Source organism: Dasypus novemcinctus, chromosome 10 (assembly GCF_030445035.2).
Source record: "Dasypus novemcinctus isolate mDasNov1 chromosome 10, mDasNov1.1.hap2, whole genome shotgun sequence".
NCBI lineage: Eukaryota > Metazoa > Chordata > Mammalia > Cingulata > Dasypodidae > Dasypus > Dasypus novemcinctus.
The window spans coordinates 108480944-108503295 of record NC_080682.1 but is presented as its reverse complement, the minus strand read 5'-3'; the positions used below and the strand labels follow the sequence as shown (position 1 = coordinate 108503295).

Sequence of the window (22352 nt, the reverse complement as noted above, 5' to 3'; positions counted from 1 at the left end):
ACCCTCAAGCCTTTACATTTCTTCAAAATCTGTCGAAGGGCAAGTTCCCAGGAGAGTTTCGAAAGCTACATACCCCTCTTCAGCTAAACGCTAACAATTGCTTTGGCTTTTAGGAGGCATGTAGGAAAACATTAGGCCTCAGGGTAAACACATCAACCCTCTTCCTTTCATCCCAATCTGACTGGTCAGAAGAAGGGGGCTTGGTAGAGCAAGAAGAGTCAGACCCTGGTCAGACTTGGACCCATTCACTGTGTGACCCCGGCAAGTCCATGAGGGCTCACTGCCATGCCCCAGTGCACAGCACGAAGCAGGTGCTCAGTAGCGTGTAACACTCGCGTGGGTAACTGAGGTGGGTTTGAACTCGCAGAAGCAAACAGGGAGGCTGGGCCGCAGAGCCGTTCCAGAGGTTTGGCTGATAACAGCTTCTTCACCTGGTCCCCCTCCCCACCATGACAGGCTCTTTCCACCCTCCAAACTTTCCCTGAAACCCATCCTGGCACCCTCTGGCATCATCAAGGGTAGCCTAGTTGGACAGCCAGGGAGACCGAGGCCCAGAGAGGAGCAACAACTGGCCCAGCATCACCCCAAAAGAGGGTGGGAGAGCTGAGCTGGAACCCAGGGTTCCCACCTCCTGCTCAAGCCACGTGCCCTTCCCCCGCAGCAGCTGCCAAGTGCAAAGGGCTCTGCCCAGGGCACAGCAATTCCTAGAACAGGCCATACATAGGGCCTGGCCAACATGGCCAGTGGTGGGGAGAGGCCTGGGGGAAAGGGCACCTGTGTGCACGGTGGGGGGAGAAGTGAGGCCCAGCAAAGGCCTGAAACTCAGCTGCGAAGGCTAGCCTGCCACGGCAGCCTCCAGCAGCTGAGCCAGGGCGATGAATAAAGCAGGAGCGGTGGCCACTACGGGAAGGGCTAAGGACCAGGCAAGCCCCTGCTCCACGTCTGGGGCAGGCCGAGACCCTGGGCTAGAGAGAAGACAGAACGTACTCCAGCACCTTCCTACTCAAAGGTGAGCTCTGGAAAGGAAAGCATCAGCATCACCTGGAAGGTAGTGGAAAGGCAGACTCTTGGGCCCCAGTCTGGATCTACTGAATCAGAAGCTGCAGGTAATGAGTTTGGAAACACTGCTGTCAGAGCCTCCATCCAAAGTCTCTGGCAGGGCAAGTTCAGGGGTGGAGGGAAGCCGAGGACCACTGCTTCCCTCTGGGCATGAACCAAGGGCCGTGGAGAGAAGGTGGGATCTTCTCTTGACTGACTGCTTCCTGGTACGGACAGGGCCCCAAGGCCAAGAGCCCGAGACTGCTTAAGGAACAGAGTCCCTGGGAGGCGTCCTGTCCAGCCCCCATCTCTGCATCGGTGTCAACCAACCAGGGCTTATGGCAGCTCTCCTGCTCGGGTGAGAAGGGAGAAATTCCACATTGGTGACATATCCCCAAATGAAACCTAAGAATTCTTTCTCAAGCCAAATCCCTCTGCTAGTCTGATTAGGTCTCTTAAAACGAGACAAGCTCAGAGTGCGGGAACCATCTCGTTCAACCTTGCGGCAGTTTGAGATTATGAACCCCCAAAAGAGATTATGTCTGTAAACTAGTCTGTTCCTCTGGGCATGATATCCTTTGATTGATTTAAATTCAAAGGCTTTACATTTGCTTGATTAAATCCAGGTTAGAGCTTTGATTGGGCCATGTGTTAAGGAGACTGAGTCCCCGCCCCCTTTTTGGACTATATAAATGGATATTCAATCAAGAAGATATAGAAGCAAATATGTGAGAAAAGAGAGCGAGCTCCAGACACGGCAGAGGCCCTGGGAAGAGTGATGAGCCATTTACCTGATAGTCTACAGCTGACCCTGTGAAGAGACCAGAGCAGCTGAGCCCGGAAAGTAACAGCCCCGGGAAGAGAGACAAGCCCTGTGCCAGCCTGCAGCTGCGATCAGAAGCTGGGCCCATGGAGCCTTAAGAAGAGAGGAAGGCTGAACCCTCGCTGACATCGCCCACATCTTCAACATGGGGCAAGAGAGTTTGGTAAGGAAATAACCTTGAGCTGGACTCTTCAGGGCCTTATAATTGTAAGCTTTTACAATAAATAAATACCCTTTATAAAAGTCAACAAATTTCTGGTATTTGCATCAGCACTCCTTTGGCTGACTAATATAAACCCTTACCCCATTATACAGACCAGATTCTCAAAAGTTCTACAGCAAGTCAGGCCAAAGCCCAAGTGCGTCCCACAGTGTCCATTCTGCTCTCATCCTGCCTTGTCCAGCTCCGACTCCCGCCCACAGGCCTGCTCTGCCAACAAAATGGGAGACACAAATTCCCCTGAGGATGAGGGACGGGTGTTTCTGGGACCGTGAGTGAGGGGCTGCCTGGAGAGGAGGGCAGGGGTGAGGGCTACAATTCCGCATTCCTCAGGCCCATCGGGGGCCTCCTGACTGGACAATTCCAACCTGGCTGACCGGCCAGAGCCCAGCCTGGGAGCTGGCCTGTCCGCGGACGCTTAATGCCAGGCCCCCCCGTGGCAGCCCCCTGTGGACCTAGGAAACATCTGATCACTGTCCTCCTAACTAGAAGGTCCCTCCCTGCCGTGCCCACCTGATGACTCCTAACAATTAGCTAAGGCAGCGCCCTCAAACTAGTTGGGGCAGCACCTCCTCCAAGAAGCCTTTCCTGGACCCCACCCTCTGGGCTCCCACGGTCCCTCCTTTGCACTAATTTTTGATTTTGAGTCCATTCTCCCATGGGACTGGGAGATCCCCGAGGGCTGGCCTGGGTCTGATCCATGTCTGGGTCTCAAGTGACTGGCCCAGGGTGGGTTCTCAGAAAGGTTTGCTGAGCCCAAGGAGGAGCAGGTCGCTGCTCTGGCCATTCCTCGGGCCCTTGGGCTCCCTCCCTCTAGGGCTGGGTGGCAGGCAAGACGCCCAAGAAGCCTACAAAACTTTGGGTCACCAGTACACCTCTAGGCACTCTGATTCCTCAACAGTCCTGTAGGCTTGGCACTTTCATCCCCATTTTGAGGGTGTTAAAAAAGACTCAGAAAAAGTTGGAAACAACCCAACAAATGAATGGATAAACAAACTGTGATCTGTTCACACGATGGAATATTATGCAGCTGTAAAGAGAAATGAAGTCATAAAGCATATGACAACGTGGATGAACCTGGAGGACATTACGTTGAGTGAAGGAAGCCAGACACAAAAGGACAAATACTGTATGATTGCATTACTATGAACCAAATATTTTATGTAACATATTGTATGACTCAAAAAAAAAAAAGGCTCAGAGAAGTGACATGGCCCGGGTGACTCGGCAGAGAGTGTCAGAGCTGGATTCAACTCTGGCCCAACTTCCAGGCCTGTGCGCTGCACCGAAGCTGCAGGATCCCCCTCCCCTTCTCCCCACACAATGCTGGGTGGAGGGGGAGAGAGGGTGGGAGAATAGGAATGACCTGTTTTCCTTCAACGGGTGGACCACGAGGAGACAGCTCATGCAGCAGATAAAGTGGAGGCCGCTCTGTGATGCCAGGCCCAGCTCTGCCACTGGCTCCCACATAAACCTTGGCCAAGATACTTCACCTCTGTGCTCCAGTCTCCCGTTTATAAAACGGGGAGGGGAGATGAGCCCTCTGATCTTGTCACTGCTGTGATGGCTTCCTCCAGGGGACTCCTAGGTCCTTGGGACCTAGAGGCTCACGACCTTGCAGCAGCCCTGACGCAGTCGCCCTGGCAGATGGGAAGTGAGGGTTCAGTTGGGAACCCTCAGGTCGCTGCCAGTCTGTGCCATCCAGCTGTTAGCACTTCTTCTGCCCCATCGGCGGTTGGGAGGGGTCCAGCACAGGATGGTGTGGATGCCAATGCTGTGATCAGCTGCCACCGCTGCCACTACCTTCACACCCAGCCTGACTGTCCCCGATTCCTGGGTGGGGCCAGCAGGGTGCCTCAGTATCTAGCCAAGTCCCAGCTCAAATGTGTGCCTCACCACCCCTCCAGCCTCTCTTGGCACTCCCAGTCCCCTTCTGCTCACTCTCACAGCGCCAGCCCCACTGTGTCAGTGTCGATTTACTCGGCCTTCCCTCTCTGCTAGTGACTTTGATTGCCAGGGCTGGTACCAGATTCGTCTGTGTGCCTAGAGCCCTGCCCAGGGCCTGGTGAGAGGTCTGCTGAATGGGCGAACAAATCCACACGTCCTGGAGGCAGTCAAAGGCCTGGGTCCCCAAGGGAGACTGCGCTGGCTGGCAGGAAGGCCAGGCCAGCCCCGCACTGAGGACCTTGGAGATGGTGGGCGAGCTTCTCCCACCCTCCCTGAGTCCAAGTTTCTCCACTGGAGATGAAACAGAACCTTCTGCCTATAGAGATCTTTTTTTTTTCATGGAAGAGGCCACAGAGGAAGTTGACCGGTCCTATGACACAAAGGTTCCCAATAACCGAATCAAACAGCAGCGCCTTGGCGCATGTCACCATTTATTTACACAGCTCATTTGCTCCTAGATTTGGAGAAGGCAGAGTGAGAGCAAGTGCCAGAGGCACCCAGAGCAGCTTTCCTTACCATCCAGAATGGACTCTCCCCCCCCTTCCCCATGCATAGGGTGCTTCACTGTCCCACAGCACTCCCTGGGAGGCAAGGCTGGGAAACTGAGGTGAGGAGAAGCCAAAGAGGTTCAACCACCTGCTCAAGGCCAGGATGTCGGGGAGCCGAGACTCAAGGCAAGTATTTGGGCTGAGTTCCGCATGGCTTCCACAGAGCCACGCTGTTGAGGGCTGTGGGCCCTACCAAACAAGCCAGGCCACACCCAGGCTTCAGAGCACACCTGGCTAAGGGAGGGCTACCTGCCCTACCCTGTGCCATGCCCAAGCCTGGTGGCGACATCTTCTCACAGACTGCCCATGCGAGAAACGGGAATCCCCCCCTGCGTGTTCCCACAAGTTGGCTCCTGTTGTGAGGGCTAAGCCAGAGCTGCCCACGGCAGGGAGGCCTAACACCCTTCCGTGTGGAAATACCTCCTTGCCTAATACCTAATATCAGTAGCCAAGGAGGCCAAACACCCTGCCGTGTGGAAACCCCTCCTTGCCTAATACCTAATATCAGTAGCCAAGGAGGCCAAACACCCTGCTGTGTGGAAACCCCTCCTTGCCTAATATCTGGCATCAGTAGCAAGGAGGCTGCACAGCAGGGCTGAGGAAACCAGCGCAGCCTGGCCTTCCTTAGACACGCCTGCTCCCTCTGCCTGGCTCGTCCACCTCGGGCAAATCATCTCTGGCTTCGACTTTCTCATCCGTAAAACGAGAATAACAATCCCCACCTCACAGACTTGTTGGGAAGATTAAATGACAAAAATGTGGGTAAAGTGCATTTGGCCTTTGTTAGGTATTGAATGGTAGCTCTGTCGTTATTTCTATTATCTACGGGAGTAGGAAGGGGTATAAAAAACGAGCAAACACAAAGGTTTTCGAGAGGCAGGCAGCCGGGAGGCTCTGTGTTGTAAGAAGAGGGAGCAGAGTAAGGGTGGTGGCGGGGAGGCTCCAAGGAAGAGGGGAGCCCCTGGTGCGCCTGCCGATGAGATCTGGGGAGGCAAGGAGGAAAGCGGGCACTGTGCGTGGGGAAAACGGCCGGAACAAAGACTCAGAGTTGAAGACAGACAGACCCAAACACAGAATGTGCGACAGCCCAGAAAAAGGGGTTCGTGTTCACCAAACACAAGCTGAGAATAGAGAAACTGGAAAGGGCTTGCGTAGTCAAAGGTGGCTTCCTGGAGGAGGTGGTGGGGGCAGAGAAAAGACCTGATGCATGGAGTGCCGAGGAGGGGCCTCACACTGCTATGCCAGGCACTGGGGAAACAGCAGTGACACAGCAGATAAGGACGCAGCTCTCTGGGGGCTTAAATTCTGAGGGAAAAGAAAAAAACCATGCTTACGTATCAATGTATGATGTGACATCAGGCGGTAATGAGAGCTGTAAAGAAAGTAGTTGAGGGTAATGGGATAGCGAGAAGGGCAAGCGGATCTTCTGGCCTGTGGAGCCCGAGGCCCTGAGCAGGGCTGCCCTCCACAGGCAGGCAGTGCCAGGAGCATTGCCATGAAGGCACAAGATGGGCAGGTCAAGCCTCGGGACAGCCCCCACAGCTCCCCCAACCCACACCCACCACTGGCATCCGGGAGGGTCACACCAGCCTGGAGAAGGTGCAGAGATCAGTGGGCTGGGAGGGCAGGGGAAACCCGGCCCCTAACTTGCAGGAAGTGTGGCCTTGGAGAGTCACTTCCTGTATAAGTCTTGGTTTCCTCATCTATGCAGTAGACATAATGCCTACCCTGCAAGATCGTTGGGAGAATTAAATGAGCTAATGGATAGGGAAGGGCTTCATAAAATGTAAAGAGCTGCATGAATGCCGGCTAATTATCAAGTGAGCCTCCCGGTCCTCTCTAATGGATAAAACAAGTCCTGCCCTGCCTTGGAGCAGAGCCTTTGGCATCAGACCAACTTGGGATTCAAATCCTGGCTCTGACTCTTATCCGCTGTGTAACCTTGAAAGTCACTTCCCTACTCGGAGCCTCAGTTTCCTCTGGGATTGCTGTGAGGAGTCTAAACAGCTTATGGAGAAGGGCCAAGCAGAGTGACTGGTACCTCTGTTAGAGAACAGGAAAGACGCCGGTTCAGATGGGACGGCTCGAGGGATCCTCTACTAGGGAGCCAGCTGCTCACGCCCCAACCCCAAGAACCCCACACCTGGGCTCACCTGGTCCTCAGCCGACTGCCTTCTGCTGACCCAGAGAGCTGCCAAGTGGACAATAAGGAAGTTACCCCTGAGCTACTCCAGGGGGCTCAGTACAAGCCTGCACGGAGGCAGAGGGATGGACATGCTGACCCCCGGGCCAGCACGGTGCCAGGCACAGAGGCACTCTTTGGTCAATGTCTGTTGAATGACTGATTGCTCAAAGGGGTCTGAGATGAATAAGAAGGGCCTGGACAAGAGCAGACACAAGGCCAGTCCATGGCTGCCTGACCTGGGCTATCACAGGGGGTCAAACAGAGCTTTCTGGGTAATCAGGAAGGAAAGGTCTAATCCAGCCCCAGGGGGCAGAGTTAAAGGCAGGGGCAGCAGTGGAAGGCTCCAGAGGGACAGAGGGGTGGAGCGCAAATGCTGACCCTCACTCAACGCGTGCTTTCTCTATACCCAGGCTCCGCACCAGGACCGGAGCACCACGACCCGCCTCACCTCTGCTTCTCCGGGACCTGCCGGAGGCTGAGTGCTGCTCTCGGACCCCACCCCAGATAAGGCTGGGGGGAGAGGGCTGTGAACATTATACACAGAGAGTGAGTCAGGGCCAGCACAACCAGAAGGAGGCCCCCAATCTGGACCAGGGGAGGTTCTCAGGAGTGCCTTCCTGGAGGAAGAAACAGCTCGGGTGAGATGTAAAGGCTGAGTAAGGGCCCGCCAGACTGACGGGAGGGAGGCCTCCAGGAGGTGAGAGCAGCATTCGCAAAGGCTTGGAGGGGGGGGAGAACACGAGTGTGAGGAACTAGCTACAAATATCCAGTAAACACTCAGCAGAGGCTGTGAATCTAGTTGAGGAAGTGCAGAGGGAAGCATGGAGGCCCTGGAGTGCCAGGCAGGGAGAACCACCCAGTCCCCTCCACGCCAACGTTTCATGTGCCCAGGGGGCCCCGAGGCAGCCAGCCAGCTGGTCCCCACGCACAGAGGAGTTTTTTTCTGGAAGGGGTGGGGATCCCTTTCAAAGATTCTGTTTAGCAAACGAGGTGTCTTTAAAGCAGGGCCATCCAAACATCTGGCCCAAAGGACAAGTCAAACCATTGGAAAATCAAGACCCAGTGGCTGGTGCACTGGGTGGGAGCACCTGGCCTGGCCATCAGGACCCCTGCCCAGACTCATTGGATTCTGCGTGTCTGTCCTCAGGGCCTGGTGGGCAAGATCCTGGCGGTGAGCCAGACCTCCTGGGCACCCAGACTTTCTGGAACTCTGGTCTTCTTCCTCCCCTCTCTCGGTCTGTTTCCCAATTGGCACTGGGGTCGATCAGATGAAGCCTGAGATCCTGCCAACTTGAGCCTTCTGTGCCCTACTGGAAACTACCAGTGAATTTATATCCCCCAAAAGTTCCCCCAGAAAGGAATATAAGCTCCTCTTGAGGAACTTCACATATTTGGTTTTCATGAAAAAGAGCTGAGTCCTGAGAGGTGAGGCCAAGGATGCAGGCTCTCAGGACACATGTCCTTGATATTCTGGAGCCGCATCCAGGCTGTTGATTGCTGAGTACTCCGATGGCCCACTTTCCCACCTCCACCCTCTGACCTAGCACATCCAAAAAATAGTTGCTGAAGTGGGAGGAGTTACCATGGCAACACCACCAGCTTGTGGGTGCATCACCAAGAAGTCCCCAAAATAGTCCTCTATCGCAATATAGATCATGGGTGAGTGGAGGGAGATAGATTCTGCTGGGACACTTACCTGGGCCCCAAGCAGGAACCCCACTTTCATAAGAAGTCGAGGACAAGATGGGAGAAGGCAGACCCCGAGGGCCCCAGAGCAGTCAAGGGGCATCAGTGGAATCACATGTTCCCAGCAGAGCTGGACGGAACTGGAGGAGGTTATCTCTCCCAGCCTTCCTCAGTACAGATGACGAAGCCGAGGATCAGGAAGGGGTCATGGTTTCCTTAGGCTGCACAGCAGTCCCGTGGGAGAGCAGGGGCTGGAGAGACCCCACGCCTGACTCCTGGCCCCAGCCCTTGCCCACAGACCGTCAAATATGCCCCAGCAGCTCCATCCCCAGGAGGCCTAAAGGGATGGAGGTCAAGAAACTCTGACTGTGCCAAGCTCTTTTCCCAAGAGCTCTCAGACGTTCCCACCTGGCTGAGCTCTCATGCCTGGCCACAGCCTCCTGTCTCCCTTTCGTGCACCAGGACCTCAGCCCAGTAGGATTGCTCAGGACCCTCCAATCTGTTCCTCTGCCTGAATGTCTTTGCCTGCTTGTATCCAGCTTTCAAACCCAGACAGAAATTCACTTCCTCCAGGAAGCCTTCCTGACCTCAGGATGATTTAGAGTCCTACCCTCACCTCGAGCAGTCACAGGTCTGCGCACTTCCTTCCCTAACATGGCACAGATCACTGCACTGTCATCTCGTGGACACCCCCACTGGCTTTGCTTCTCCAAAGACAGGGACTGCACCTGATCCCCTGTGTGTAAATAAAAGGTCTGACGCATGACATGCTCACTCAGTAAGGTGAAAGGCCCGTGCCACAGTCCCCACCTTGTGAGGCCTTCCCGGATGCCCCAGAGGGGAGCGCACTGCTCTCCATGGGGGGCCCACTGCACGCCAACAGGACAAATAACGAGGACTAACTTGAGCATCACAGTGAGTTTTTAAGGCACTTTCTACTCTTCTTAACTCAAACCCTCACAGCCACCTTGAGTTTGAGATTTCTGACCCTATTTTCCAGATAGGGAGAATGAGACCCCAGAGGGAAAGTGAGCTACTCAACCAGGTTCCAGAGAGGAGCTAGGGCTGGAATCCTGTCCCTCTAGTTCCTAAGCCCAGGTCACGAAGAGGAACCAGTGGGCCCACTTGGGCTCAGGCCCAGAATTGGCTCCTCACCAGACTTGAAGTGTTCCCAGGGCAGGGAAAGGCTGCAGCCCCAGCGCCCAGGACAGGTGGGCACAAAGGGGCCTGAGGAAGGCTTGAGGAATCACACAGAAGGTAAGGGCAGGGCTACCTACCAAAGGAAATAGGAGAGCTCTCAGGAGGGCTTGTTCCTTCAGTCAGTCATTCATTTAACAAATATTCACTAAGCACCGACTACATACCAGGCACTGTACTAGATGGGACAGGGGCATGACACTGACCAAGAGAGACAAAGTCCCTGTTCCCATGGGGCTGACATTCTTGCAGGGAGACAATCACCTGAATAGAAAAGTATGCGTGATACCTGGGCCATGATAAGGGCAATAAAAAATAAAGCAGGCTGTGGTGATGAGGGGGTGGGCAGTGGTTCCCCAAATAAGGTAGGCAGGGACCACCTTGATGAGCATCACATTCAGCAAGCCACTGGGCTACGATGCACAGGGTCTCACCACACTTCTAAGACCTTCATTCCAGGAGGCAAGCCATAGCCTGGTAGTTGGATCTGAGTTCTAATCTTGGCTCTGATAACCCTGGGTGAGTTCCTTCTCTGGGCGGAGGGGCTCAGGGTTACACGAGGATTGGGGTCAGATGCTTGCTAAAGGGCCGATCCAGTGCTAACTCTGATTCTATGACTCAAGTACTTGCTGCTGCATTCATGGCGTAGGAGGAGCTGAGGGCAGGACGGGATTTCCACACCAACCATTGAGTCACCCAGCCCAAGAAAAGAAACCGTCACTACTGGCCTCCTTTCCCAGCCCAGATGAGCCCCCAGTAGCAGAGATAACTCCAAATGGCCCATGAGCAGTTGGGGAAGTGGTGTAGGGAAACGACACAGAATTGAGACGGGAACATGAAAGTGATGCTGCTATCCCATGATTTAGGACTGGGTTAGGTGACTTTCAACCCGTAGTTCAAGTCACCCCTAATAAATCTAACCACTGAGTCTCACCCTTTACCAAGTCCCTGCTCGCATATTCCCATGGATGGGGAAGTCCATCTCCAGCCACTCCCAGACTATTTCAGTCCTCAAGATGTTAGAACACTCTCCTCCATTGCATCAAAGCCTGGTCCCCCAGGAAGCAGACTTGGCCCATTGGTTAGGGGGTCCGTCTACCACATGGGAGGTCAGCGGTTCAAACCCCGGGCCTCCTTGACCCGTGTGCAGCTGGCCCATGCGCAGTGCTGATGTGCGCAAGGAGTGCCCTGCCACACAGGGGTGTCCCCGCGTAGGGGAGCCCCATGTGCAAGGAGTGCGCCCCATAAGGAGAGCCGCCCAGGGCGAAAGAAAAGTGCAGCCTGCCCAAGAATGGTGCCGCACACACGGAGAGCTGACACATCAAGATGACGCAACAAAAAGAGACACAGATTCCCATGCCACTGACAACAACAGAAACGGACAAAGAAGATGCAGCAAATAGACACAGAGAACAGACAACCGGGGTGGGGGAGGAGGGGAGAGAAATTAATTAATTAATTAATTAAAAAAAAAAAAAACGCTGGTCCCCATAATCCTTCCCCTGTTCCTTGCATTTCTCTTTAAAGTCACAGAATAAACAGTTCAGAACTTCCCCAGGCTGCCACCATCCCATGCTGGGTCCTGTGGGGATAAGGGCAGGCATCAGAAAGCTCTGGCCTTATGAGACCCCTGTCAGGGGGCAAAAACAGAGAAGCAAGTGCAATTAAATCTGCTGCCTCCATGCCTCGCACAGGACCGTCCTTCAGAAGCCTACAGACTGCCTTCCTTCCCCCAGACACACACACTCATAGCCACCCATCCAACTGAGCTCTCACAGCTCGGCTTTCCTTTTGGCCAAGGAATTAGACATCGAGGTATCCATTGCTCTTACCCAGCACAGGACTTCCTTTCATAGAATCCATGGTCTCTCCTGGCACACTGCCACTGACAGGTTGTTCACCACCTCACAATAGTGGTACCTTACCCACAGAGGCAAACGAGGCCACTGAGGAGCGTCTGCAAGGACCAAGGATGTAGAAAGCAGGTCTAATAGATGACCAGATAACACATAAATTGCTTCAGCACACTCCTCTACTCCACCCAGTCTTTTACCAAGCAGATTCCAGAGAGCAAAACTGACTGGTTTGCATTGCATACCAGCCCTTGCTTGCTACATCCTATGATGAAATTCTTTGCAGCCAGTGAAACAAAAAGCAACAAAAAAGCATCTTTTCAAGATCTGATAACAGGGGGAAATGCTCCTAAAAGAATTTTTTTTTTAAATTAGAGAAGGTGTAGATTTACAGAAAAATCATGCAAAAAATACAGAGTTCCTATTTACACCCTTCCCCCTTACTAACACTTTGTGTTAGTGTGGTGCATTTGTTACAACTGATGAAACAACAGTATTATCACTGTACTATTAACTATAGTCCATGGCTGATCAGCTCTTAAGTGACCTGCCCTAAACCATCTGCTAGAATAGAAGTCCTCCCGAGCAACAAACTCTAGGTCAGAAATGGGAGAGCTGGGATCCCTGGCTCCTGGAAGACACAACTCACAGCCTGTGGAGAGCAGAGCTGTCTTGCTGGGCACCCCCACCCCCTTCACTGGAGACAAAACTATTTCTAAAAGCATGAACGGGGGCAAGTGCCTTCCTTCCCCTTCATGGGCATCCAAGGGCACAGGGAATGGAAAAACACTCCTAAGTGAGAGGAGGGGCTGTCCGAGGCTATTGCTCAGGGTGCGTGAGGTAGCCCCAAGGCAGGGACTGCTGCTGGGAACCTCTCCAAGGGTCAGGAGCAGCACCCGGCCCAACCGGGGCCGACAGGGCCAGTGCCACGTGGTGATCATGTGGGGAACGATGCCAATGCCAGGCCACGTTAGATGGTCAAACGGTGATCCGGCTCCAGGGTGGGTCAGCTTGCAGCCCCTGGAACGCTACGATTTTGAGTAAGTGAAGGAAATGCTCATGAGGTCACATTAGGAGGGAGAAAGCAGGATTCAGAACTCTACAGCATGTCAACTTCATGTGGAAAATGTGTACAGATAAAATCAGAGAGATCCTAAAACACTAATAGGAAGTTAACTTTGGATAGTCGATTTACCAGCAATTTTCATTTTTTGTCTATATATTTTTTTAATGTCAAAAATTAGCAATTTTATTTTTATAATGAAGATGAAAGGGGAGTAGGTGATTAATTACTAAAGAAAAACCCTAAGTAGGAGAAGTTGGGCAAGCAGAGCAAAGGTTTCGGAGAGAGGGAGGTTTCAAAGTGAGACAGACACGCAGACCAGGACAGCTGTGACGGCTTCCTGGGGACTTCCAGATTTGTACTTAATCCCCTGGCTGGGCATCTGTCGAGGAGAAAGGTCACACAGCCCTCTGCCTCTCATCCCCGTCGGTCTGATGGTTGGAAAGGATGCTCTTCTTTGAGAGGGAAACACTGGTCAGCTCTCAGCTCTGCCCCCGATTCACTGAGGGCCTTAGTCCCAGGCTGGCAGCAAGCACAGGGGCGTGGGTCGGGCTGGAGAACAGCCGGGCTCGGCCCCACCTTCTAAGTGTGCCAGGCTTTGAGTCCCCACCTAGTGGAGCCGCATTGGGGCCGGAGGATGGCCGTGGGGCGGAGGCAGAACGGGCACACCTGTTCCAGCCAGGCACCTTCCCGCCGGCTGGCTGCTTCAAGGGATTGCAAAAGCCTCGCCACCCTGGGCCGCCAGTCTCACCCTGCTAAAGCTTGCTCCACCCTGCCAGGCCCGAAGGGAGAAAACCGTCAGGTGCTGGGGCCGTTCAGGAGTTCCCTAACATCCCTAATAACCGAGAGGGGCGGGTGGTATCACTCCCAGCTCACAGCCAGGAGAAAGGGCCTGGCGTGTGCCAGAGTGGAGAATGGAGCGCGGACTTGACCGCCAGGCCAGGCCGTCTGGACCAGACTAAGTAGCGGGTATTCTTTCCTCACCTCAGGCCCGGGTAATCTGAGGGGAGGGGGGGGCAAACCTCCCCAAAAGAAAAGGAAGGCGTTGGGGCCTTAACCTGCAGTCGCCGGTCAGTCCTCAGCCACGTGCCCGCATCGTAAGACCCCGGGGAGCCTGTCGTCCAGCCCTTCCCCGTCACCGCCGTCCAGCTCACAACCCCAGGAGGAGAGCCCGCGGCCCTGCAGCCCCCTGCGCTGTGACAGCCCGCTTCCCAGTCCCCTCCCGTGAAGGTAGAGGCTCCCCGTGACGCCCTCGTCCGCACAGCCTCGGCGGGGGCTCACCTCGCAGGACCCCGGAGTAGGCGGCTATGAGCGTCTTCATGCTGAAGCCGGGGCCGGGCACGGCTGCGCGGGAAGCCGCCTCAGCCCGCGCCCCTGGCCCATGCCCCGGCGCCGGGGCCAGGGCCACGCGCAGAGGACCGGAGCCCCGACGCGGCGCCGAAGCGCAGGCGGCTACGGTACCAGGAGCTGGGCGCCGCGGCGCGGGCGGCCGACGAGCGCGCGCCGAGAGCAGCCAGGCTTGCGGCCCCACTGGCGGCGCGCGGCGCGCGGCGCTTTATAACCTCACAGCCGGCGGGCCCGACGCGGGCGGGGGCGGGGCGTTCCGCCCAGCGGCCCGCACCACTTCCCGCCGAGGGGAGAGCTCCCGGCTCGGCTCGGCGCCGAAGGGCCCCCTGCGGGCGGCGGCGCTTGGCGCGGGCTGCACGGACCGGGGACGAGCGTTGGCACGCGAGGCCCTGTTCCACCAAGGGCGCCTGCTCATTCCAGCTGCTCTCTGCCGGCCTCTGCCCACCCCCCCCGCGAAGATTGGTATGGCCCAAATCCGGGCCGTGGGCGGGGAAAGCAGAGCACGTGCCGCGCACTCGGGGGGCAAGAGGGTGGAAACGTTTTTCATCTTTTGCCTGGGCCTAACTGAGGCTGTCGACGCAAAGGTCTCGCCTCCGGTCGATGGTTTTGGGGTCAGTTAGGTTATGGCCGAGCGCCTACACCACCCGAGCTGCCGTCACCTTCCATCTACTTCCCAAAAAACCTCACAGAGGGTCCTTAACCCTGCTGGCGGCTGGGACCGCAGACGCGGCAGCCTGGCTCTGTCCTCGGAAAGCTCAGGCAGGTGAGGGTGGAGAGCGGCGGAGACAGCCGCACCCGTTTGCCAGCAACGATGCAGGGACGAAAACGAAGCCGGGGACTGGGGAACCACAGAGGCGAGAGGACCCTGCCCCTGGCTGGAGACTGGGCACTCTTCCCAGGGAGGTTACTGCCCAGCAGCTGTGGAATCAGATGGCCCTGGAGGCCTGTCCTGGCCCTGCTTTTCTTGAACCTCAGTTTCCATATCTGTAGAAAGGAAATAATAAATATTATTTTGTGAGGTGCTGTGGAAAACTAAATGAAGTAAGGTTTGAGAGGAGTCTAGCATAGTGCCTGTCACAGAGAAGGTATTCCAAAATTCTTTTCTTTGCCCATAGATTGAGTAGGGGTTTTGCAAATGGGGGGTGTGGATGTGGGGCGAGGCAGGAGGACAGACATAAAGTCTTAGAAAGAGGGAAGAGCCAGCTCTTCGGGGCAGGGCTAGGGGTCTTGACGTGGCTGCAGCCCAGGCAACTGTGGGAAATGAGGCTGAAGCAAGGGAGGATGGGGCCTGATTTTATGAAGGTTCTTGAGAGGTTGGGAGGGCGGTGGGGGTTCTTGGGAGAGCTGTAAGTAGGGGAGTGACAGTGATCGGTTACTTTTTAGAGCCCTCGGGCTGCAGTGTGGGCAATGGATGGGAGAGACTGGAAGCAGGAGGGCAGTGAGAAAGCTGTGGGAGGGACCCAGGTGAGAAAGGATGAGCTGGAGCAGTGGCGCAGGGAATGGAGAAAAGCATCCAGGGAGGTGAGGTCTGCCAGAATGTGGGTGTGACTTATCGGATGTGAAGGCTGAGGGGAAGGATGGGGACAACAAGCATGTCAATGAAAAGACGGATTTCCGGGGCACAGCTCGAGCAAGCTGGATGTGGGGTCACCACATAAGAGGAAGGGAAGTCTCTGCTCTTGAGGTGTTTATCATCTCTTCAGCAGAGAAACGACGGAAGTCACAGCACCAGGGCAGTGTGTGACAAATGCCAGTGGTGGGACCTAGAAGTACTTCCATATGTTCAACTCAAGCAAGTCATGATATCAGCTGTCAGGTCAGAGAGGTTGAGTAAATCCCTAGGAAAAAGTGGGGGGAGTCAGGATAAACCTCACGGAGAATATGTCCTTGAGTCCTGAGGTGTGAGTTAGCAAAGAGTAGAAGGAAGAGCACTTCTCAGACATATGCTGAGGCCCTGAGGGTGGAAGGAACTTGGTACCTTCAAGGAACGGAAGGAAGATGAGTGGTGTGCCCGCTGAGTGGAGGGACAGCAGGAATAAGCATATGCAAAAGCAGGAGGTAGGAATGGGTGTGGTGTATTTCTGGGCAAGGGGTGCAGCCAGGTGGATGCTAAGGGTGCTCGCGATTTCTTGCCACCCCTCTCCGCAGGTGTTTTTGGATCCTCTCTGGGGCGAGACTCCACCTAGCCTGGAAGGACTCCAAATCAGTGTGTGGTTTGTGCCTGCCCCAGAAGAATCTCCTGGGGAGGAGGCCTTGGGCTGGAACCCATAGCTCACCCACTCATCTCATAGTAAGATGCATGGGGCAGAGCTTGGACTGGGAGGCAAGAGGCCTGGGTTTGGCCTTGCCTGTGCACTGACTTGCCAAGTGTCCTTGGGCAAGTCACTGCCCCTCTCTAAATTTCCGTTTCAGCATCATGAAATGGACTCTTGTCTTACTGACCTCACGTGGGAATCTGAAGATCAAGTGAAATTCCATGTAAAAGGAAATTTGCACCTTGCTAAGAAAAGTAAGTACCATTATCTTATGTGCCTTCCCAAGACTTGGGGTCACCAAGGCCTCTTCAGGACATTTGGATCCCATATTAATCTAACTCAGCACGTTCTTCCTGAGCATCCTGTCTGGATCAGGACCTGAGTTAGGGTTCAGAGGGGAATCAGGTCCAGTCCTTGCCCTCAAAGGAAATTCACTCAAGTGGGGGAGATGGTGTTCCAAAGCCAGTGACCGCAAGACAGCCAGGCTGTAATACGGGGAGACATGGGAGGCTCTGAAGGTTAGCCCTTCCCTCCTGTGCAGTCACTGTCTGCAGTGTCTGCCTGTCCACTGGGCCAGGAGCCCCCAGAGGGCAAGAACCTCACTACATGTGCCCCAGTGTGGGGCTTGGCTCACCAGAGCAGCTCGGTCCACAGTGGATTGGCCAATGAACTGTACATTAGATCATGGACAAAGCGGTGCAGGAGCACCAAGGAAGGAATAGTGTCGAGAAGGTTGGGAGATGACGCTGCTGCTGGACCTGGGAGGCTGAGTTGGATTCTGCCAGGCAGAGAAGAAGGGGTCGGGCATTCCAGACAGAAATTACAGCATGAACAAAAGCCTAGAAGTGACTGGAGCACCCTAGGTGGCTGGAAGAGGGAATACAGGCGCAGGAGGGATAGGAGGTGAGGCTAGAGGGTTGGTAGGAGCCAGACCTGAAGGCCCTTGAAATTGTGCCAGAGAGCTTGTCCTGTGGGCGATGGACAGCCAAGGGAGGGGCGTGGGCAGCAGGGACACCTTGATCAGATAGGGGGTGAAAAAGGTCACGTCTGGAGGTGTGGAGGTGGGAGCCTGGGGAATGGAGTAACACGCTCTGGCCCCTAATTTGGATCCTTCACACAATGGAACATCCACTAAAGGAGGCAGAGGCAGATCCAAGGACTGACAGGGTCATTCGCTCGCTTCAGAGCCAGCAGCCAGTGGCAGCCTGACTTCCAGAACACTCCCTGCCCCTGCTCTCTAGCTCTCACACCCAAGGCTAGTGCTGCTCAGTCCAGGTTACATTTGGCTGGAAAACCAAGCCAGGGTTCAAGTAGCCCAGAGAAGAAGTTTCCTGGAGGCCCTTTTGTGTTCTGGGATTCTCTGCCCCTGTGTGAGGTGGGGGTGGAGGATTGCACCAGACACTGCCTCCTCATGGCCCCTTCCCCACACCCCACTTACATCACTTGTCTCTGGTAGCTTGGCCTGCTCCTTCTTCAGCGCGCAGGATGCCCATGAGAATGTGCCCCATGGACCTGCATCACTTTAGCCTCACTGGGCTCCCAACCCAGCCCATGGGTGCTTTGGCTAAACCAGAGACAAAGAGGTGAAGTTAAGCCTCCACAGAGGGCTTGGCCAGGGTGGGCTTTGGAAGGGCGCTATGTCCCACCACCCTCTTCAGTCACAGTGTTGTGTTGCCTTGAGGAATCATGGGAGAGGCTTTGAAGTTTCAGGTGGTTTTCCCAAGTGCACCTCAGACATTGCATCTCTGAGCCAGCCTCCATGGACCGGTGAGGAGGGTAAGGGGCCAGCCCACAAGGCAGGAAAGATGCCTGCCCTCAGAGAGACACAGAGAGAAAGGAAAAAACAAACATTTACCAAGTATCCTACCCCATGCTAGGCCCTGGCCGGTAGGAGCTTACCAAATCTTCACAACTGCTCTGTGAGGAATGACTCTCATCCCACTTTGCAGATAAGGTTCAGAGAGGCGAAGTGACATGTTTAGGATCACCGCACAGGAAGTAGTGAAGCTGGGATTCAAACCCAAGTGTCCCTGCCTCCCAGCCCATGTGCTCTTCCTGTGTCACAGGGCCAAGGAGAGGGAACACCCCTGATGCCGGAACTACCCGTGCATTGCCTCACAGTCCCATGAGGTTACTCTCATTTTTGTAGTTGGGAAAACTGAAGCTCAGGGAACTGAAGAGCTTGCACATGTTAGCGATGGGACTGGGATTTGGCCCAGTGCTCATGCTCCAAGGCTATCTGGGTTCAACTTCTGCCCAGTTCTCAGATTATTGGGAGGTTGGGAGGGCAGAGGTTCTGGCACGGGGCAGGGAGCCTGAAATGACCCTTTGGCCAAGAAACTCGCCCACTTCTGCCTTCCCATCCAGGAGTTTGCCAGCCAGCACTGCTTCATGGCTGGCAGCACCCCTCGTGGCACTCCTGCCCTACCGTTCCACGTCCCCTCCTGTCCCCTCCTGGGTGACTTCCCCACATGCTGCTTGGCCATCAGGGGCCAGATGGTGTACAACTGGTGCCAGCCTAAGGAGTCTGGGCTTTATCCTGAGAGCCATAAGGGGAGCCATAGAGAGTTTAAGCCGGGGTGAGGTGTGGTCAGTTTTATGCTTTAGAAAGATCATCGTCTAGACAAGAATGCCCTCAGCTGTCACCTCCTCGGCACCTGTTAGGTACTGAGTTGTGCCCCACACAGAAGGCATGTTGGGGTCTCAGCCCCATTGTGGGTGTGAATCCATTTGTAAATAAGACCTTGGCAGAGCTATGGCCTCTGTTGAAGGGGCACAGCTGATCCCCAGGGACCTGGTAAGTTTACTCCCACCCTCTCCCTCGGGTCTTCTCCCAGAGCTTCTTACTGGCCGGAGGGCAAGGGAGCCCATTGGGCAGTCCACGCAGGGCACCCACGGCAAGAGCAGGCTGGAGAAGGTGGAGAGTGCCCCTCAAGGACCCTCTCCCTCTACTGTGCCTCCATGAGGCCCCTGACTCCTCTCTTTCACAGCAGCCATAACTTTAATGTTTACCTACCTAAATCCCCAAAGAGGTAAGGGTTCCTTGAGGACACAGGTAGAATTTCAGTCCTCTGTGTCCCAGTGGCCAGCACAGGGGCTGGTCCAAAGGTGGAATTGGTAAAGTTGGAAGGAAGGAAGGGAGGGAGATGACCGTGCAGCCTGAAGGGAAGGTGTGGCAGACAAAGAAAGACGGGATGGTTTTGAGAAACTCTGAGGCTCTAGAACCTCTAGGTCTTGGTGGCATGAACAGAGGACAGAGGGCAAGGAGGGGACATTGAAGATGACTCTGGTTTCAGAGTCAGAACCCAAGAGCATTGACCTCCCAGCTCTAAGGCCAGCCTGGGGGGCCTGGCAGTGGCCTTTGGCCCTATCCTTTTTTTTTTTTTTTTTTAACTTTTTATTTTGAAACACGTTCAAACTGACAGGAAAGTTACAAAAATAATACAAATCCCATGCAGAGAACTCCACCATACCCCTACACCCGCACCCACCCAGATACTCATATCCACCGATTTGTACATTTTGCCACATTTTCAGTATCATTCTATTTATCTATCTTTCTATTAATCTGCCTGTCTATCAGTCCATGTTCTGAACCCTTGAGTATAGGTTGTTTAAGTGAATATCCTTGTTCTTTCTTAAGAAAGAACCTTAGGCATGGTTACCAAGTTCAAGAAATTTAATATTTATATAAAGCTTACAGTCTATATTCCCATTTTATCACGTGTCCCAATAATATCTCTTGGAGCATTTTCTCCTCATTGGTCCCCGTCCAGCATCACTTAGTGCATTTGATTGTCACTGACTCTTTAATTGCTCTTTTTAGTTTTTTTAAATTGTGGGAACATTTTGACAATATAAACTTTGCCATCTCAACCATCCCAAGCATAAAATTCAATGGAATTATTCACATTCACAATGTTGTGGTTTCCATTATTAAAACTTGCCCATCCGCCACACAGAAACCCTACACCTATTATGCACTAACACCCCGTTCTCCTGTCCCCTGCACACTGCATGCTGAATTCCATCTGTAAGAGCTTGCGTGTTCTCTCGTGTTCTCTTTGTACTTACTGTGGGGCTTAAATTTAAGATTCTCATCTGTAAGAATCACTTTTGTTTTTTTAATTAATATTTTTGTTAGAGAAGTTGTAGGTTTACAGAATATCCTGCATAAAATATATAAAATACAGAGTTCTTCTATGTCACCCTATTATTAACAACTTACATAAGAGAAGTACATTTGTTATAATTCATGGAAGATCATCTTTATAATTGTATTTTTTATAACTACAGTCCATCATTTATAATAGGGTTCATTGTGTTGTACAGTCCAATGTTTTTCTTTGGATTTTTATTCTAGTAATATATATATACCACCTAAAATTTCTCCTTTAACCACATTCAGATATATAATTCAGTGCTGTTAATTACACTCACAATGTTGTGCTGTCATCATTACTATTCATTACCATAACTTTACAGTCTACCCCAATAAAAATTCTGTACAATTTAAGCACTAACACCCCATTTCCTACCCCCAACATAGTTCCTGCTAGTGTATATTTTAGATTCTGATTCTATGAGTTTTCTTATTTCAATTATTTCATATCAGTTAGATCATACAATATTTGTCCTTTTGTGTCTGGCTTATTTTACTCAACATGATTTCTTAAAGTTTCAACCATACTGTCACATAAATCGTAACTTCATTCCTTTTTAATACTGAGTGGTATTTCCTTGTATGCATGTATCACATTTTGTTTATCCATTGTTGTTGGGCACTTGACTTGCTTCCATCTTTTTGTGATTGTAGGTAATGTCACTGTGAACATTAGAGTGAAAATATCTGTTTGAGTCCCTGCTTACAGTTCTTTAGGCATATACTTAGTAGTGGGATTGCCAGGTCATATGGTAATTTAAACTTATCTTTCTGAGAAACCACCAAACTGTCTTCCACAGTGCCTGCACCATTTTACATTCCCCCAGAAATGAATGACTCTTACTATTTTTTCACATCCTCCCATTTGTATATCCTCTTTGGAGAAATATTATTCAAGCCTTTTGCCTGTTTTTTATTAGGTTGTTTATCTTTTCATTGTTGAGTTGTAGGATTTCTTTATATATTCTGATTATTAAACCCTTATCAGATATGTGGTTTCCAAATATTTTTCTTCTATTGGGCAGGTTCTCTTTTTACTCTCTTGATAAATCCTTTGATGTAAAAAAGTTTTAAATTATGATGAGGTCCCATTTATTTATTTTCACTTTTGTTGCTTGTGCTTTGGTGTAAAGTCTAAGAAAACATTGCCTAACACAAGATCCTGAAGGTGCTTCCCTGGTTTTCCTTCTAGCAGTGTCATATTCATAGTTCTTATATTTAGGTCTTTGATCCATTTTGAGTTAATTTTTGGATATGAGGTGAGGTAAGGGTCCTCCTTCATTCTTTTACATATGGATATTCAGTTTTCCAAGCACCAATTTTTGAAAGGACTACTCTTTCCCAATTGAGTGGACTTGGCAGCCTTGTCAAAAAGCAACTGGCTGTAAGAAATGTCTTAAAAAGGAAGAACGAAGTTGGTGGATGCTCACTTCAGGGCTTTATATTTAATGTAAAAACAGCATGGTGCTGGCATAAAGATAAGCATATAGACCAATGGAACCAAACTGATAGTTCATAAACAGACCCTCACATCTATGGTCAAGTGATGATTGATAGCCTGTCAAGCCTATCCAACTAGGGCAGAACAGCCTATTCAACAAATGGTACTGGGTGAACTGGATACCTATGTACAAAAGAAAGAGGACCCCTATCCCACACATTGTACAAAAATGAACTCAAAATGGTTCAAAGACCTACATATAAAAGGTAGAACCATAAAACTCCTAGAAGAAAATGTAGGGAAGCATTTTCAAGACCTGAAGGTAGGTGGTGGTTTCTTAAACCTTACACTGAAAACACAAGCAATGAAAGAAAAAATGATAAATGGGGCTTCCTCAAACTTAAACACTTTTGTGCTTCAAAGTACTTTGTCAAGAAGGTGAAAAGGCAGCCCACACAATGGAAGAAAATATTTGGAAACCACATATTTGATAAGAGTTTGAATTCCATGCTATATAAGAGATCATACAACTCAGCAATAAAAGAGCAAGCAATTCAATTTAAAAATGGGCAAGAATCTTAAACAGA

General features: G+C 52.4%; 1 protein-coding gene across 2 annotated transcripts in view; it reads right to left on the bottom strand.

The window, feature by feature from the left end:
• DGAT2 (diacylglycerol O-acyltransferase 2) overlaps window positions 1-14169 on the bottom strand; it is a 34082-nt gene extending 19913 nt beyond the window's left edge. Inside the window, exon 1 of one of the 2 annotated variants that reach the window (XM_058305980.2) lies at window positions 13842-14169. In XM_058305980.2, the coding sequence (XP_058161963.1) occupies window positions 13842-13881 (40 nt within the window). In that variant the 5' untranslated portion in view covers window positions 13882-14169. The remainder of the gene's footprint in view (window positions 1-13841) is intronic. The other variant, XM_058305982.2, reaches the window with a different exon arrangement.
• Between the last annotated feature and the right edge of the window lie 8183 nt (window positions 14170-22352).